The 18,643-nt window shown below is 39.8% G+C and overlaps 1 protein-coding gene and 1 long non-coding RNA gene across 3 annotated transcripts; one reads left to right on the forward strand and one right to left on the reverse strand.

Moving 5' to 3' along the window:
- The first annotated feature begins 47 nt into the window (after positions 1–47).
- Positions 48–4,214, forward strand: si:ch211-171b20.3. 2 transcript variants are annotated; one of them, XR_003411578.2, is made up of 7 exons: positions 48–135; positions 1,946–2,047; positions 2,554–2,661; positions 2,956–3,091; positions 3,495–3,599; positions 3,701–3,756; positions 3,987–4,214. XR_003411578.2 is itself a non-coding variant. In XM_027023957.2 (7 exons), exons 1-7 carry the CDS (start codon positions 1,746–1,748, stop codon positions 4,124–4,126), a joined length of 669 nt encoding a protein of 222 aa, XP_026879758.2. In that variant the 5' UTR covers positions 1,744–1,745; the 3' UTR covers positions 4,127–4,214. The 2 variants fall into 2 exon arrangements, 1 of the variants encoding a protein (XP_026879758.2); XM_027023957.2 differs by lacking the exon at positions 48–135 and adding an exon at positions 1,744–1,767.
- An 8,340-nt stretch (positions 4,215–12,554) lies between these two features.
- LOC118241474 lies at positions 12,555–14,924 on the reverse strand. The gene is made up of 2 exons (XR_004776101.1): positions 14,873–14,924; positions 12,555–13,615 (listed from the first exon to the last, which is right to left on the reverse strand). It is a non-coding gene; the product is annotated as an uncharacterized LOC118241474 (long non-coding RNA).
- Positions 14,925–18,643: the final 3,719 nt, after the last annotated feature.

Genomic DNA, 18,643 nt, shown 5'->3' on the forward strand with positions numbered 1-18,643 from the left:
CTGATCTCAACACCTCGCGCACGCACGGGCTCTTTTTAAAGACTCCAAAGACTCCAGAGGGAAAAAAAAAACTCCAAAGACTCCAGAAAAAGGACCCCAGGAGCTAGGCTATTGTCTCGAATGCCTGACGAAAATGTAAGTCGACTTCGCGCTAGTTAATCAGAGACATGAAACGATCTCGTATTAGGAAATTCTGTTTTGTGTAGATTATACCTGAATATATGGGAGCATATTAAGATAGGGTTGAACTGGTCCAAACACCCTGCTCCCTGTCACGGATTGGGATGAAGGGTTAGTTTTACAATGAAGAAATGACAGCTTCGTTAGTTTATATTTGTTTTATATGCTTGACAATGCAAGACACACTTGTGCTCCCAACAACTCCCAAGTAGTGTGTCAGCGAGAAGCAGGTAGCATAATACGATGAACAGAAACTGATTAGAAGAACTTCACGGACCTTGCTGGCAAGCACACTCACTCACTCACTCACATTTACTAAGATGTGAATTCTCTATCGCCTCAGATGATCAGAAATGAAACTAGGAAGACTTACTTTTTTTAATTAGATCTCGTTTTCGCAACATAAACTTGTTATAAACTCTAAATCCAAACCTCTTGTGTTTTCTTTTAACTACATGGGCTGAAGTGTGTGCGGAACGTTTTTGTTAGACCTATTGCTATACAATACATGGAAAGCTGTACAGAAGGCTAGAAAGAGTTGTAGGTTTATTTGGCACTTAGAAACAGCTGTACAAGGTGGCCATCTTGTGGTGTGTTTGTGCACTGACTGCTCTTTACCGCTGTGTTTTATACCCTCAGTGCACTCTTTCCATTTCTATAGAACTTGAGATGGCAGACTTCACCCATTTCACAGATAGGGTGAGAGAGTGTGGACAGCAAAATGAAAATGGCTGTAAATGAGTTGTCACAATTTATAGCGTTTATAACGTGTCACAATTTATAGACTGTCAGCAAAAAAAAAGTAAAAATATTAAATATATTAAAAGTAAACTAAAGCGGAATACACTAACTTCGTATGTCAGTACATTGTAATAACGAATGAATACCCTGAGTATTACAACGCTAGCAGTCTTATATCTAACGGGTTTCCAACGTGTGCCATACCATCTTAACATTATGAAACATTTTGTGGAATGAAATGGAGACCTCTGCAAAATGAATTTAACAATGGTCTACCCTCTACAGCGTTTAATAGATATCTGTCGCATTATGGCTTATTTTTCTCTACTTACCTCGTGCTATTTGAACTAAATTAAATGGCCATATGTTATATGTTAATTACTTGGCCATATGTGTAAAAGCGTACACGAGTAGGTATTTGACTCATACGGGGGAAAAGCTCCGAAGGCCGCTTATCATCTGACTCATGGCTGAATGGGTTCATGCTTCTGTTTAGCAGATTTTCCGTCCAGTAGAACAGATTTTTGCATTCTTACACCCCAATTAAGTTCGCAATCATACTGTCTCCAACTATTTGAAACGTGTTGAACTGACTTCAAATGCACTATCGAGTTAATGAGTGCATTTAGGCCATACACTGTTGTGTTTAACACGAGTATCCCATCACGAAGGTCTATTGAACTCTGGTAACTACAGTAACCTGTGCTGGTAACTTAGTAACGTGTACTCATCATGGGACTACAGGAACACGATGGCAGACAAGCTAGCTGGCTAGCTAAATAACTATCTAGATAATTCGCCAAAAGTCGCCAGCCAAAGTCAAAATGTTTCTACAAAGAATGATAAGTAAGTATATTTAAGAAAAAAGAAAAAAAAAAACATTCACGCGAACCAAACCTTACAGGCAATGTCTTCAAAGTGGCTGAAATGCGAGCATTTGTTTGTCCGAAAGTGGTAACAGTACCTGCTGAAGTATTGGACTCTAATCAAAGTTGTGTTCCGTACCTGCGAGAAAACCTCGCAGACAACATTTCCACCTTCAGATTAGTGCCTGTGGGGAAAGCGCCTGAAGAATTCAGAATAAATGCGTCCTCGGGGAAAAAGACGCGTCCCAGCAGCCGAAGATGTAAGTAGAGCAGGATAGAGTTACGGTAACCCGAACAGATCCTCACATACTCTCACAACAGCCAGTTAGCCAAGTCTTGTGTAAGACATCAATTTCTATGTTAGCCTTTTTAATGGAGGATTTAAAATAATTTACAAATACAGGACTAACTATTAACACTACTGAAGGGATAACCATAGCAGTTTAACTTAGTGCCAACAGTTAAGCTTAAACATTATATGTTCTAAATGTAAGTAAACCTATAGGACTGTAGGATTACTCGAATAGGCCTAACTATTATAATATTGAGGGATATGTGAGGGTCCCATCCACCCACACGGCCAGGTAATATACCTTACCGTTTTCTCACGAGACTAATAGACAGTTGTGACCACGGAAGATTTATACTCCTCCGGTATTTGCGGATGTATTGGTTAAAACAAATTTAAGGAGTTATGTGTGATGTGTACATATCCTTTCCACGTTTTGTTTCTGTACGAAGTGCTCAGGTGTTCTCTTTCTTGTAGCGGTGACGAGACTAGTCCCGGAAAGCACAAATACTGATACATGTGGACATAATTTTCTGTTTGATAAGAGATGGAGAAATGGAATGTTTTCCAAGAATAATTTCAAAGGTATTTTATTTCCTCAGATATGACAGCTTGAATGGCTCTGTAAGATAGGAAATAATAATAATAATAATAATAATAATAATAATAATAATAATAATAATAATAATAAGCGTGATTTACATTATCTTTGAACAAAACTAACATGGAATTAGTTTGTGGATGAAGACAAACAGTTGTACTATCAAAACAGAACAAAGACTGCCAGTAATTTGCCAACTGATGATGTTACAGTCTTCTATGTTGCTAACTAAATAATTAACTGATCTAACATGTTTAATTTTTTTTTCTATTCAATAGATGGCGAACCCGTCAAACCCACATCTATTTTGCCTCCGGTTTCTCTGGATTTCCAAAATCATCAATCACACATTTTAAACAAGTTATTGAATCAGAAGCAACTATTTTATGGAATTACAAAGCCCTGTAGTTTTGGGTTAGTATTTCATTATTCAGCATTTCATCATTTTTAGATGGTTACTACGTGTCATGTCCCTCCCTGGTGATTCCCCTCTTCGACTGCCGAGGTCAATGTAACCAGTCTGTTGGACTGTTTCACACAATCACCTTGTTAGAATGAATATTTAAACCTGGCATCTGGGTTGATTCAGTGCAAAGTCTTGCCATACTTTCTCTACTGCGATTCTGAGTGCTCTGTTATTGTGTGTGCGTTTCTTTTTTACTTCTCTGCCTGGTGTCTGGATCTTGGATTTTGCCTTCACTGACTGCTTTATCTAGTATTTTGACCCTATTTTCTGGACCTGACTATTCTATACTATGTAATGAGTTACACTATGGAATTGAGGTGAAAACCTTAATACTCTGTGTATCACTTACAGGTCCTATGAGGAATATGGTCTAGTGTCAGTCCCATCAGTTAAGTTATCAGTTACCACCCCACCTATCAGTGGAAGGAACAATGTTACTGGAGGTTTCAAAAACAGGTGACTAACACAGCCCAACAAAATGTGTCATAAATTGTTTTCCCAGTTGAACAGAAGCTAAAATCTAATATAACTACTTACTGCAACCCACTGGTCTGCAGACCAAGGGTAAATAAAAGAGGATGTAATCACTTCACCGCTGGATTTAACACCTCAAGTAAGCACATCATTATTTCATATGCACTAATTCGCATAGTGTTTGTAAGTAAGTAAATTATTATTTTCAAATGCACTTATGCATTTAGTGATTGTTTTAAGGACATTTTACCTGCCATTGGTCAGACAGTCCTTTAATTTGGTGGTATATCAAGAGCAACTGTTAAGTGCATGTTAAGTCAGATGCCATTGTTTTCAGCAGGCTGGGTTTTTTTTGGGATTGTTTTGCAGACCAGTCCTACCCTGATCCTGTCCCAGGGGCTCCAGCACTATTCCTCCAGAGGCTTCTGGAGATCTCCTCTCTGGAAGGGGAAACGGTGCACGAGGAGAAGAGTAAAAATCCTAAAAAGAGCCACAGGCAGGAGTCCTGACGAAAAACTACTGCTCACAGAGAAAAAGAGCTTATTGTACAGTGCCAAAGAGATGGCAACAAAGAGGCAAGGAAAAACATAATGTAGTGCAAATGTTAGGGGACTATCACCCCTGCTAATGCATAATGACTAATGACAAGCCCACATTCTCAAAACAATGCACAGGCCAAAGTACAAAATGTCACATTTAATTATGACTGTTATTGTTTTGTAATCATAACACTTCTTGTTAGCCAGACATGGATTTCACGTATAAGTATTTAAGATTAACATTAGTATTGGAACAGTTTATCTGGAATTTTCTGTTCCTCATATTCATTTTTTCCATGTTTATTCAAAACAGTTGAGTATGCAGCAATAATAACCAATTTTATCTACTGTTTAAGGAGCTGTAGCACCCTGGAGTCACTAAGTAAAGGTTGGAGAGTGAGGTTTGGAGTGCAGCCCTTGAGAGCATCAGCAAGTAATCTGAAGACATGCAACATTTACAGACACCCTTCTTTGAGAATATACTGGCAGATATGTTGAATAGTAAAGTTTAATGCTTATGCTTTGTTTACCTTTTGTTTCAGTCCAAAAATGTGTAAGAATTCATTTTTAATAGTGTTGGCTGCTGTTCACATTATGAAGACAGTCCAACCACTGATTTAACCCAGCTGCATTACAGCATTCCTGTGCAGCACTGTGTCGTTGGACATGTCTGTAGTCTTCACATTTACAACTTGCACACAATAGTGGGTCCAATCTGTTTTTTTGTCATGGAAATTGGGGGAGGCCTATATACCAGCACTGAATAAAATAAAGTTGCAAATGTAATGTTTTTGTTTTTTATTTACTTTTATATATATTTCAACATACAAGGGATTATTGTAATAACTTCTTGTGAATCAACTGGTGAGAATAATTCCTCTTCATGGCCCACAGGAAGGTTGTAGGCATCAAATCAATTACTTTCAGGAGCTATGTAGCAATCAGTAATTGGGTAAATGTGCAGTTCTTTGATTACATAAAATTTGAGTAGCTTGCATTTCTAAAATTTTAAATTATCCATGTTGAGTATGTCTGTGGAAAACTCTTACACGTGTGTGCAAGTGAACACACACATTATACTTGTTATATAAAAAGTCCACATTTTGGAGGTCTGATATGTCTTTCTGTATGACATGGACCCATACATGTGATACTCATACATGTGATTTATTTAATACTTTGTTATAATTTGAGGTGCATAGAATTATTTCTTCTTCCTGAAGCAAATGAATTACTATCATTTGTATTGGAAAGAGCCTTTTTTCTGTTAACCCTCCAGGTAGCTGATGTTTATATGTAAACCTGCGACAACTTCCAGAGGCAGTTCTACTTATGTAGTTCCTATGTCAGAAATAGGCCTGTAATGGCTTATAGGCTTATAAACTGCAACGCAAATCTGTTTTCTGCAGGACAAATGAAAATGGGTCTTAGAACCATCATCTTTATCTAGTGTTTATCATATTATCATATAGTATTTATTCTTGAATGTGTGTGTTAAGGTCCAACATTAACAAAATGAACAGACACAATGATAAGTAAATATGTTTTACATAAGCAGATTACTTCTGATGGATAAGTGTAATAGAATGTTAATTCAAATTAACATAACTATACCTAATTTAATATACCTGTCACGGGACGCAACCCCCCCCCACCCCCGTGATGGCAGGGTTTATCGTTTAGTGTTTGTCAGTCTATTTAAACCCCCGTCAGTGCGTACCTCACTGTTGGTCATTGTTTGTTAGCATCTGAGTATAATGTTAGTATCCATGTGTGTCTAGCCTGTGTTAATGTTACAGTCTTTATTGTTAGCGTTAAGTATGTTGATGTTCACTGTTAATGTTATGTGTGAGTGCCACCATTGTCTTTTACGTTCAATGTCATTCAATGTTTCACAAAGTCAAGGGAGTCTGTCTGTCCTGTTCCGTGCCCTGCAGCAGTCGGGCAGATATTACAGAATGACCAACCACCACAGGAATTTCTTGGGGGCGGGCCTGAGGCTACTGGGCCTGGGCTGAGGAGCACCGATGTGCCCCACAAGGACCATAAAGAGGGCGGTTGGGTGGAGCCAGCAGGATCTCCGGAGGGCAGGGCTGAAGCCCGAGTCCCTTCCCTTCCATGGACCCGCCAGTAGGACTGGAGGGGTTCACCCAAAGCCTCGGAGCGCCTGGGAGAAGGAGGACCGTTCGGGGGAGGAGCACGGCTGGAACCGGGTCGGAGGTGCTGGGTGGGCACCGGGCATGGCCGTACTGTGTGTGTGTGTGTGTGTGTACAGCAGCCTGGAGTTTGCTATCCCGGAAGGGGAAGCGTCGGAAACTGTGCCCCTAGGGAGGGTTTGTCGTCAGGGAATGTCTCTCCCCCGCATGTTACGAGCAGCATACTGCTACAAGTATGAATTGTAGGAATGCCATAAACAAGTGGCTGGCATAGTATACAGGAAAATCTGTGCCAAGTACAAACTGGAAGTTCCAAGATCTAAGTGCGATACACCCCCAAAGGTGGTGGAAAATGACCATGCTAAGATTCTGTAGGACTTCCAGATACAGACAGACAAAATGGTAATGGCTAATCAACTGGCTAGTGTAGTGGTGGATAAACAACAGAAGAGGGCTGTACTGATAGATGTGGCAATTCCAAATGATAGCAACATCAGGAACAAGGAACATGAAAAGCTCGAGAAATACCATGGGCTGAAAGAAGAGCTAGAAACTATGTGGAGAATGAAGGCAACCATGGTTGCCATGGTTATCAGAGCACTACGGACTGTGGCTCCGGCAGATCCCAGAAAAAACTTTTGAGATCTCCACCCAGAAGAGTGCAGTCCTGGGAACAGGTGGACCTGTGCTTGATGGAAAAAGGCCTCTATATATATATATATATATATATATGCTTTATTAGTCTCTTATATATATGGGACTAATAAAGCATATTCATATAACCAGAAATCTATGTAATCTATATATTGTTATATGAAGACAAGTCTGGATATTGTGACCAAGGTTTAGGAAATTGAGGTTTTTATTTAAAATTAGGGCTTTTCTTTATGGTTAATGTTTATTTTCAATTTATTATTATCGTAATCACCATCTAAAGTTGGAATATTTAAGATATTTAAGATATTTAAATATCTTAAATTAACATTAGGATGAGACTGTTGTGATGTCATTACTTGGTCTAAACCATCAATATTTGCTCCTTCTCTCCCTCACCTGTCAGCATCTTTATACTCTCCCTCTCTCTCTACTTTGAATGAACCAGAGTGAACATGGAAAAATATTATCAGTAAGCAACTGATATTTCTTGCCATGATGCTCGTGAATGGATTACAGACAATTTCTTATCTGACTGGTAAATGTCAGGAAACATTGACTCAATTCTTGAACTCTTCTGTACTTATATCATCTGACTAGTACTCATTCTCTCACAGCTTACTTCTCTATTTTCTGAAGTTGCCCAAAAAACCTCTGCATGTCATTGTCACCCTCCCCCTTACTCATGACTTACTGTGGATGAAAGCTGACAAAAGATGACTAATAGAAATCTATTTTCACTTTTTCAAACTGACACTAACCATTGCCATTTATCATAAGCAGGTACAACTACACATGATATTATACGAATATACAGTAAATTAAAGCTGCTACTCTACATGTTCACATGCATCACTACTATGACTGATACATTACTGAGACTTCACGTGGGATTTCTAACAAATATAATGAAATATAAAACATTACCGTTAGTTGAAGTTGACTGTGACCATTAGTGGATGCTTCATGAATGTGTGGCTAATTAACTTTCCAGTTACCTTAGCTAGGTTATGAGAGCTAACGTCAGTAGTGATGGAAGATTTAGTTAGTATTCGCAAATTGGCCCATTTTCACCAAAAAATGTTTGTTTCCACTACATAGAATTACTGATACATTTTACTCAAATATTATTTATTTATACAATTACAATTTCAGCGCAAAATGATGTATTGACTTTAACGTTATCTTTTTTCCAAACATTGCGCAAAGATAGTGAGTGGAATCAATGTACATTTTGATCTTATCTCAACATTTTGATCTTATCTCAATATTGGATGTGTTGTTCACCCCCCATATGGTGTCTAAGGCCTTGCATCTCTCTCTAATGCGGATAAGGTTGTATGAACTCCACAGGTTGAGTTTTTGCTCAGTGCAGTTGTTCTAAAGCGACTTGGTCTAAAGGGAGGTTATAGTAGAATATTATAGTATAGTAACATTATTTTAGCTGACATTTTCCCCTAATGATGCTATGAAGCCAGTATTATTGTGGAACTTGCTAAAGTAGCTTACAGTGATGTTTTAGCAAAAATAAACATGCAAACTTGATGTATAGTGATTAATGACTTGGTGTGCATTTGGAGAGGTTTTTGGACACTTCAGAGAAGTCACCTAGTGGATACCTAGTGGAAAACATTATGTAGCTACTTAATCATTTCATGTATATGCTCAAAATTGTTCAATTTATTACACAAGACCCTGGTGAATCAAGAAATGTAGAGTGTGAGTGAAGCATCAATAGACACATTATACACCTCAAAAATCAAAGGCGTTTTATTTTTTGTTGACATTTTCATCTGTATTAGATGAGCTCAAATGGAACCTAAATGATGGACAAATAAGGCTGGATGTGAATGGATGTCTTGTCCCAAGTGTCTACTTCAATTTGAATCCTGAATGATCATTGTGGTATGTGTACAATTTCAGATACCTAGTGTTAAAATGAACAAGTACAAATCGTTCAAAAATGAGCTTAAAACTGCTAGCGCATAAAGGGGCTAAGGCGTACTGCAAATCTACCGTTGGCGAAATACATCTTTGTATTATAGCCTATTAATTTATTAGTCATTTGTAGCTACTGCCAATGATATAGAATTACACACTGTAGTGCACTTGTCATGTTAAAACAGTATTTATTTATCAGCGTGTTTGTTTTATTCTTCTTTTTCAAGTGTTTGGAAAACGTAGATGGGGGAAACTAGTACGTATTCATAATAATATAGTAGCAGTACTACCGACTAGGAAATTGTGTTATTTAATTTAGCAGTAATGCTTGCACTTTGGCAGTGTGCTCTCTCGTGAATATTTTGGTCGCTTTGTTCAAAGCCAAGACTCCTCCGTGGAGAACAAGTTCCAGCAGAAATACTGGAAAACCAAACAAATGCTAATCAAAGCCACAGGAAAGAAAGAAGATTAGCACGATGTCACCTCAGATGCAGACCTTGATGCAAACTTGAGGTCAGGATACAAGTATTAATGCTCAAACGGACCAACAGTGGATTCGGCTAAAAGTAAGCGATGTATTTTAGACCGAACTGTAAGGTTCATGACTTCTTAAACATTCATAGGTCTGTGTTTTGTATTTGTTTTGACCACTCTAGGTGTTCCCCTCGGTGCAGAGGACATGCATGGAACTCCTCAAAGTGATAGAACAGTACCAGAGAAGGATCTGCCGTAATTGCTCTCCGTATGCTGCTCGAGCAAAAACATTCCACCAAGCGCAGTTCCACTGAGTACACTCAGTAAAGAGACTAGCCAAGCATAATTCTCAAGTAGTAGTACTCAAGTAGCTTTCAGGTCCTGCTGTTTTACAGGGAAATCCCATCCAGTAGATGTACTCAATTGGCGTACATGTTCAATTATGAGACTGAGTACCATTGCTTGACAGATATCCCTACAAATTGCTTCTTTAACACTTTCCCTAAACATGATATGATGATGAGGCTTCGCCCTCACATATGCCTCCTTGTGGCAGACCGGCAGTGCACACGCCATTGTGTCGCCTGTATCAGGAGGTGGACACATTCTGCTACCGGGCCATCTCACACACCTGGCTGACTGTGAACCGGAAGGAGCAGTCTAGGACGGAGTACCGTGGCGCCCTGCTCTGCATGAAAGACGTGTACCAGGAGTTGGATCCTGACACGCATAACCACATGGAAAAGTTCCGCAAGGTCAGCCTGCCTAACAGGATTATGATGAGTTAAGTGGAATTGTGCTCGCTGAAGACATTTTGACCCAGGCTTGTTCACTGAGAATCCAGAGAATCCAGATTCAAGAGAATGCATGGCTCATACAGGATAAAAAATGCTTAATAAAAGTTTCATATCAAGAAGGCTCCCCGATAAGAAGGTAGTGGTGTGTGTAATGGTCAGTAATTTTTGTACTGTCCCTTTAAGTTGCGTTTACGTAAGAAGAGGTTTTTTTTTGTTTTTGCTGTACATTACAGAGACTACTGGACTTGGCTCTTATATTGTCCTTGTTTTCATTTCTTTAAGTAACGCATCTGAAAGCTTTGGATGTTTTCTAGAGTTCATGTATGAACATTCTGCAAGATTCCAAGAGCAGGCCTATATCACGTAGTGAATAAATCGGCAAGATTACTTGAGTCTGACCAGTGTCTCCTCCACGTGCTTCAAAGGTCACTCTCTTCTAGTTCCAAAGTTCTCTGGTAATCTGGGTTAAAGTATAACTTTTAAATATGACTAACTCCAAGCGTTACATGTGTCACATGTGCTGAAACAATTACAAATTGTATATAAATTTTTAGAACACATATATGTACAGACAATGTAGCTTGCAGAGGAGCTGACTCAGAAACTGTCCTCAGTATGCCGGACACCAGCAGCGTCTAGTCATGTTAGCCATCCATAATATCTTCAGCCACTGGGGTCCACAGCTGAATTAGTATTTAGATCTCTGTATATAGTCATATGTTTGTTTGTTTGGTTTTTTTTAATTACAAAGGTATTAGATCATGATTTTTTATTCATTTTGCTTGTGAAGTAGTTGTTCAAAGGGGGTTATATGGGATCTCCTGTCTGAGTACAGTGTTATCTGTAGAGCTATCATACGAGTAGTGAGTTTAAACATTTTTGTAGCTATTTTTAGAATGTAAAGTAGGAATCTTTCCTGTTCTACTATTGTTTCTTCAATGATTCCTTATTGTCAGTCGGCAGCTTCAAAGTGTCACTTTCAGCCAGTCGGACGCTGCTTTGCTGTCCGCAGGTCCAGGCTCAGGTGCGCTTTACCAAGACGACCTTTTGACAAACTGAAGAAGGACGTGTGTCAGAAGGTGGACCTCCAGGGAGCCAGCCACTGTAATCTGCTCTCGCACATACTCACGAAAAAACACTCGAAGGTCAGAAGTGAAGAAGCCGAAGCCAGCGTGACTGTAGAGGCCAAATAAGGGACGCTGCCTTCCCAGTTCCAGTGATATGCTGTTTTAATAAACACAGGGCTGAAGACATTCTCAGTTCAATGTACGCATGTGTGTTTTATAACAAAGCACCTTTCCTATAGCAGGGTTTGGGCTGCAGGTACTGGACCAAGAACACAAAATTCCTGAGTGACAGGACATGTTGTCTGCTGGGAATTTGCCTTTACTTTATAAGACAATACTCAGGGAATCATGTACTCTCTGAAGTCTACATTCTATAGGTGCGTGCTCTCAATATATTCCATATATTCGCCGACACCCACAGGCGTGCTGAGTCAGGTAGGTGTTTTCTAACCCTTACCCTAGCATGTGACTTGTCCACTGCACATAGTTATAGTTGATGGCTTACCAACACATGCATGGCTTGGCCTGCTTTATCCACTCGTAGATGCTGTCCATGTCCCCTTAAACTGAAGGTAAACACTGCTGGCGTGCGAGTATTCCACCAGGAACACCACTGGGCCTGAGATCTAGCTGTCAGCGTGCAGGCTGTCATGGAACATCAAAGCCTTCCGTTGTTAGGAAGTGGGAAGTGTCAGCTGTTTCATACTAGAATTCTCACACTGTTTCCTTGAGCCCTCATTATCTGAATGACATTACATTCTGCATGCTATACTGAGTCAGGTACAAAACAATCTGCTATGTGCCATGAAGAACTGAATTGATTTGGTGCTGGGGTAGTTTTTCAGGGGAACAGATTGGCCTCCAACTGATTTGCTGAGCTCCTTTGACTTTGTTGCAGCTTTTCAGCAGAATTCTATACACTACCACACTGAGTCAATATCAAGTATTACTTTTTAAGAGATGGTAACAGCTGGCACTGTGTGTTGGAAGTCTATACAGATTATAGTTTGAATGAAATATGTGCTGGATCAACAGTTTTAAAAATTGCGGGGAAAAATATGCATACAAGATATTTAGATATATTTTAGTTTATGCTAAAGATTTCTCAAGATCATCAAAAATAAGTTAAATAATATAATGTTAAGTTAAATAATAATAATAATAATAATAATAATAATAATAAATAATAATATATATCCCAGATTAGCATGTATCAGGTAATTTTATATTTATAAAAATATATTATATTTTTAGCATAAAAAATGAGCTGGACCATCAAACAACCAATAAAACACAAGCTACTAAAATGTAAGCATAAGCGTTTATTATTATTGCTTGAGAGAAGTGACTTGTCATTCCTGTTCATTCTCTCGTCTCATCTTGCTGGGGCTGCTCTCGCTCTCTGAACTGTGAGAGGAGCTCGGGGAGTTCGCCTCTCTGCTCCTCTTCCTGGACCTACTTTGCTCCCTCTGGCTTCTGCCGCTCTGGCCCACGGCAGGAGCAGCACTGGAGCTGTGAGCTCTGACCTCATCAGGATCTCTGGGAGTGTTTTCAGGCCCGGAGCTGTGCTGAGCATGTTCAGTCTGTGCCGTCGCCGCTAAATCCGTGTTTGATGGCCTGGAGGCATCAGTAGATGGTGGAGTATGGTAAATTGGATACCATCCAGGTGTGTAGTTCTCCCCTGCTGCCCCGAAGCTGGCACCCCATGCATCGGCCCTCCAAGCCTTCATGGCAGAGGGTGGTCCCTGCCATATTCGGGCACCATGCAGTCAAAGGGCCCAGGAGACGTCGGGCGGCTCGTGGGCTGATTTGCTTGGGCGCTCCGAATGGCGCAAATGAGCCTCACTTCGTCGTCTTCTTCTTGAGAAGGATTTGACACACCGGAGCTGTTGCCTGCGCAGGTAGGGCTAGTTGATGGTGCCTCTCCTGGAAGTCCAACAGTGCACGGATTCATCTGTGTGTTTCTGTTTGTCCTGTTCCTACGCAGATATTCGTGCACAGGGTCCATGAGTGTTCTCAGGCTGTCCAGAGCTAGATCAGTGACAAACTGAGTGGAAGCTTCTGGAAGTTGAATGGTCAAATGGCTCTGGCCAAAGACGTGCAACATCGTGTCCTGAGGAGTCCAGTCGTCATCATCATCATCATCATCACTCATTCTCTTCACCCTGTTCCTCCACATCCTCTCTCAGGACTTCACCCGGATGCTGGGAGCTTTCTGGGAAAGGTGAGGGAGGTAGGTGACCTTCATCCTCTTCCTCACTGTTGATGAAGGTGGGGGGGGCTGAGGTCCAGTGATTTCTTCTGGTGCCGTCTCAGCAGGAGTCAGAGGGACACCCGACTGAGCACATTCTCGCAGACTTGATCTGCACACTGAGGAAAGAAAAAAATTCCTTAGGCTTCCACTGTTGCAGGATTGCAGCTCTTACTGCCTGGTTTTGAATTGAAATCAGTCATGTGATCTGTTTTTTGACAGCAGTATGTGTACTTTTGGCAAATCTAACAAACAGATTTCCATTATATTAAATGTTTTCTTTCAACTTAGCGCTTTAATTAAAAAATACTGTCACGATTAGTCCTCACAGCTTCTGTTTCTTGTTTTTCTTGTCTTGTGTATTTTAGTTCCATGCCGTAGTTTCATTTTCTCCGCCCCTCGTTTGATTGCTCACACCTGTCCATCGTTTCTACCTTGTTAAGTTCATGCATTTAAACACTGTCTGATGCCCTCTGTTTTTGCTGTTCATTGTGTTTGGTGGATGTCTGAAAGCTCGTCTGTGTATCAAAGCCTTCGTTTATGTTCGCCTGTTTTGTTTCATAGTCTGCTTCCCTTGTTTGCCTGGTTATAATGTATCCCCGTAATCTCCGTATTGGCTCTATGACTCTGGATTTGCCCCCAATAAATCTCGCTCTTCTCCGCACATGCGTCCGCCTCCTTACCGCTCACCGTTACAAATACAGTAAAATATTTAATGTACATACCATTGCAGTCGACCCGATGCAGGTTAATGACCGGGTACGAAATGAAATATAAAACATTACTGTTAGTTGAATTTGCCCGTGACCATTAATGGATGCTTCATGAATGTGTGGCTAATTAACTTTCCAGTTACCTTAGCTAGGTTATGAGAGCTAACGTCAGTAGTGATGGTAGATTGAGTTAGAGTCTTTGGGCCCGCCACGTACAGTCGGAGGGCTGTTTGTAACCACACCTGCACACACCTGCACCTCGTCTGTCTAAATGTATATAAGCCCGTGGCGAAGAGTGCAAGGTGTTGGTTATCGTCGACGTAACATAGTAAGTGATCTTTGTATTAGTGATCACCGTACGTGTTTAATGTTAATCGTTTATTGTTTGTATTAATCGTGAGTGATTCTTGCGAGCGCCATTAGTGTTTCATGTTAAATGTAAATAAATGTTCGTCCCAGTCGGTGCAGCCTGTGCGTCCTGCCTCTCGCCCTGCGGCACTCGGGCCACCGCACGTTATAGTTAGTATTCGCAAACTGGCCCATTTTCATCCAAAGAAAATGTTTGTTTCCACTACATAGAATTACTGATACATTTTAGTCAAAAATTATTTATTTATACAATTACAATTTCAGCGCAAAATGATGTATTGACTTTAACGTTACCTTTTTTCCTGCTGGTCAGAGACGTTAGTTAGTCAGCAGTGCTGATATGTTGTTACGGTGTTACAATAATAAGGGTCTCAACAACAGATGGGAACATTGCGCAATGTTAGGAGCTGTCAAAGATAGTGAGTGGAATCAATGTATTTTTCCCGCTGTATATTGGGGGGGGGTACATTTTGAGCATCTCGGTACACGTCCCCCCAAATATGTATTGTGACTACGACCGTGTGTATGTGAAATTTTATTCGAATATGTATATAGAGATGGATGGATATTTGAAAAGATTGTTTATCAGAAAGATGGCTAACTAAGCAATGCTATTGCGTAAATGTAGTTAACTAAACTTGCTAGCTAAATTATTGGACACTATGTTATAGCTCTGGGTACATTGCTATATGATCAATTTAACATTTACTCATTTGTTATTGTTTTGTGACATTTGTCTTATGTTAAATGGCTTACTATGGCTCAGGAGTCATGTAGATTTAGAAACTCTAGTGCTCTAGTCTCCAGCGCCTCCTGCCCTACAGAGGCTTTCTAACAGTGCGCGTATGTGTTCTCTTGGATACACTAAATCTCTCTGGTCCTGCTCCATGTTGTGTGGTCCAGTCCGTGGAACTGGGACAGGAATGACTGTTTCAGTCCCTGTGCAGTGCCTTGCCCACAACACTTTCTCTTCTCATGTCTATGTCTCTCTGCATATTTTGTTCTTTCTACATAACAAAGATGCAGCATTAGATTCAGTTCCAATCAACTATCTGTCAGTCATTTATTAATACTCGCAGTTGGGCACATTTAATATAAATTACACTGACAGAAGTTTTATAATGTGTACCCAGTAACACTGTGTTTGTCAAACTATATAAGTGTAAGATTACACATAGCAATGAACTTTGTCCAGAAGAAATACTGTACTTGCTAGCTGATATTTCCAATTATACAGGGACTTGCTCAGGTTTACAAAGCACACACAAAAACGAACAATATTTAATTCACATAGTGCCTGATGTTCTGTCAAAAAGGCAACCTTCAGTTTGTAAAATGTTCTTTCCTTCTTTTTTTTTTACTTGTCATCCTATAGGCATAAACAAACATACACAGCTCTGTCTAACCACCACGTGAGGGGTTGTTTGTCTTTTTATGAGGCTTAAATTCAGTGCAAACACTATGAAATGGACCTACTCCATAGCCGTTCCTATTGTACTGGACAGTCAGATGTTTGACTGTGGACTATCTTATACTGCACATCTTGTGTCATTCTCTCACATCTTGTGTTATTTCTTCATTAAACAAAATTATTTCTTCATTAAACTCTAACACCCTGATGAGAAGCAGCAGCCAGTCACCCACCGTGTACCCTCAACCAGAAACCCCAGCCCACTGGGGGACTGAGTCAGGCACAAGAACATTCACACAAGGATAATTTAGAGTATCCAATTAACCTCACCGTCATGTTTTATTCTCCCTCATAATGTCTAAATTGTTTCAAGTCTAAAATAGTTTCTCTTTTGTGAAAATAGAGTAAGAACTGAAATGAGTATGTGATTCACCAGATCATACATTCACCAGATCAGTAAAGCACAAAGCAAGGCAAGTTTTATAGCACACCTTTCATACACTCCAGTCACTCAATGAGAAAATGAGAACAGATATAGGAGAATAAAAGTAAACAGATATATAATTAAAATAGAATAGAAAAAATGACAAACACAAATAAATGCATTAGAACATTCTGGAGATCTAGTACCTCAGAAAGACTATTTCAGAGATAGTTAAAAAAAATAAGACATGAAATTAAAACAAGGAAAAATAATTTAAGAATACAGTGAAGGAAAAAGAGTACATAATTACAGATTGCTGTAGCAAAAAAACAAAAAACAGTTAACTCTCAATCCCTGAGAGGAGTTTGGATTTTATTCAGTCCCTGAAACAGACCTATTAACACAGTCTTCTCTCAGTCCCTGAGAGAATACCAGTCTTCTCTCAATCTCTGAGAGGATGACAGTCTTCTCTCAGTCCATAGTCCACCCTACTGGAGATAAAAGCATAAATGAGCTTCTCTAGATCTTGTTGGGACATCTGACCCTTAATTCTGGCTATATTTTTGAGATGGATAGAAAGCTGTTTTGGTGACGGCTTTGATATGACTAGTGAAGATGAAATCTGAGTCCAATAGAATGCCAAGACTTGGTCTATGGTTTTTAGAGCACGAGAATTAATGTGTTCAGTAATAGAAATGTTCTTTTTGTTTCCAAACACAGTGATCTCTGTTTTTTACTTATATAATTGTCAGAGATTTTGGCTCATTCAATTATTTTTGTGATCCAGACACTGACACAGTGAGTCTATTGACCTGTAATCATCTGGTGAGAGAGCCAGATATATCTGTGTCAATGATAATCAATACTGCTCTTCTGTATAATTTTGCCCAAAGGCAGCATATAGAGATTGAAAGAACAGTCATATCTAATGTTCCACAGGCTCAGTGTTCATGTTATGAGACGCTTTTCAGTGTCTCATAACATCTCTAAACACTGAAATCAACATCCCAGGTACTCATATCCTCAAAACTGTGAAAATGCAGTTACAAACCTTATCATTCTTAGTTCCTACTTCTTTAAAGCCTGCTGTAATTTGCAGCTTTTTGATGGTTAAAGCATCTGTCTAAGTTTCTGTTACCAGCCTTTCCAAGTATAGTTAAAACATTTTAAATCAACAATGTGTGACCCTAGAGAGTAGTTGGCAGTGTACATCACCTCAGATTCATAAGTGCCTAGCTTTAGGTGCAAAAAATGCACTAGCATGTACAATTTCAAACAGTGTATAAAGAAAGCCCTTCTGAGCCCTTACAGCCCACACAGTATATGGCCACTTCACTAAGTTCATCTACTGTAGCTGTACCCATTATCATACCACAGCTTTTATAGTTAATTGACAGGCATATTATGGCACCATAGTTCTGCCTAGAAGTGATTTAAAAAGTGTTCTCTACTGAGATAATTCTTACCCAGCAGGTTTTGTACTAAGAGACCACTACAGTTTCTTTGGCTCAGTTAGTTAAAGGGTGACACTCAAACCAAAAAAAGAAATAACAGAAAAAGAGATAAAGCAAAACTGATTCAGTTAGGTGAGTGTGTTGACAAAGACAGACGTTTTAGTGCAGATTTTGAGTGAATTTCTGTTGGCTTGAGTTTGGGGGCTCTCAGTATCCAGCATTATTTAGTAGATGTAGTGGAGAGTCATTTAGAGTTGTAAGTTGAATTTCTTAAAGGCGCTAGCAGCTTTGCTGGGTAGAACTGAAGCAGAAGCCCTGAGACAGAAGGACGCTTTGTGTGACTTTGGTCTTAGCACAAGCTTCCTAGCAGACCTGAAGTAAATGACACTGAGGAACAGAGCACAGTGATGTTCAAGCCCAGGTCTGTAGTACCAGAGCTCAGTGATGTTCAGGCTCAGTTCTGTAATCCCAGAGCAGAGAAAAGGTCAGACTCACTTCTGTAGTCCCAGAGCACAGAAATGTTCAGGCTCAATTCTGCCTGAGAACAGAAATGCTCAGGTGGGCAAAGTCCTGCTGAGTCCTGCAGCTGACAAGAAACTGAAAAAGGGGGTCCAGTATTCCAGAAGTAGTGGTGCATTAGAACACACGTGATTTTCTCAAATATTTAGAATACAAGTGTTCAAAACCACAACCCCTGCTCTGCTGAAGACATGGTGTGTATTGTAAGATCTGATTCTATTCAACAGGCACCATTTCACTTCTGTTGGAAGAACAAA

This window comes from Electrophorus electricus, chromosome 5, assembly GCF_013358815.1.
Source record: "Electrophorus electricus isolate fEleEle1 chromosome 5, fEleEle1.pri, whole genome shotgun sequence".
In the NCBI taxonomy this organism is placed as follows: Eukaryota; Metazoa; Chordata; class Actinopteri; order Gymnotiformes; family Gymnotidae; genus Electrophorus; species Electrophorus electricus.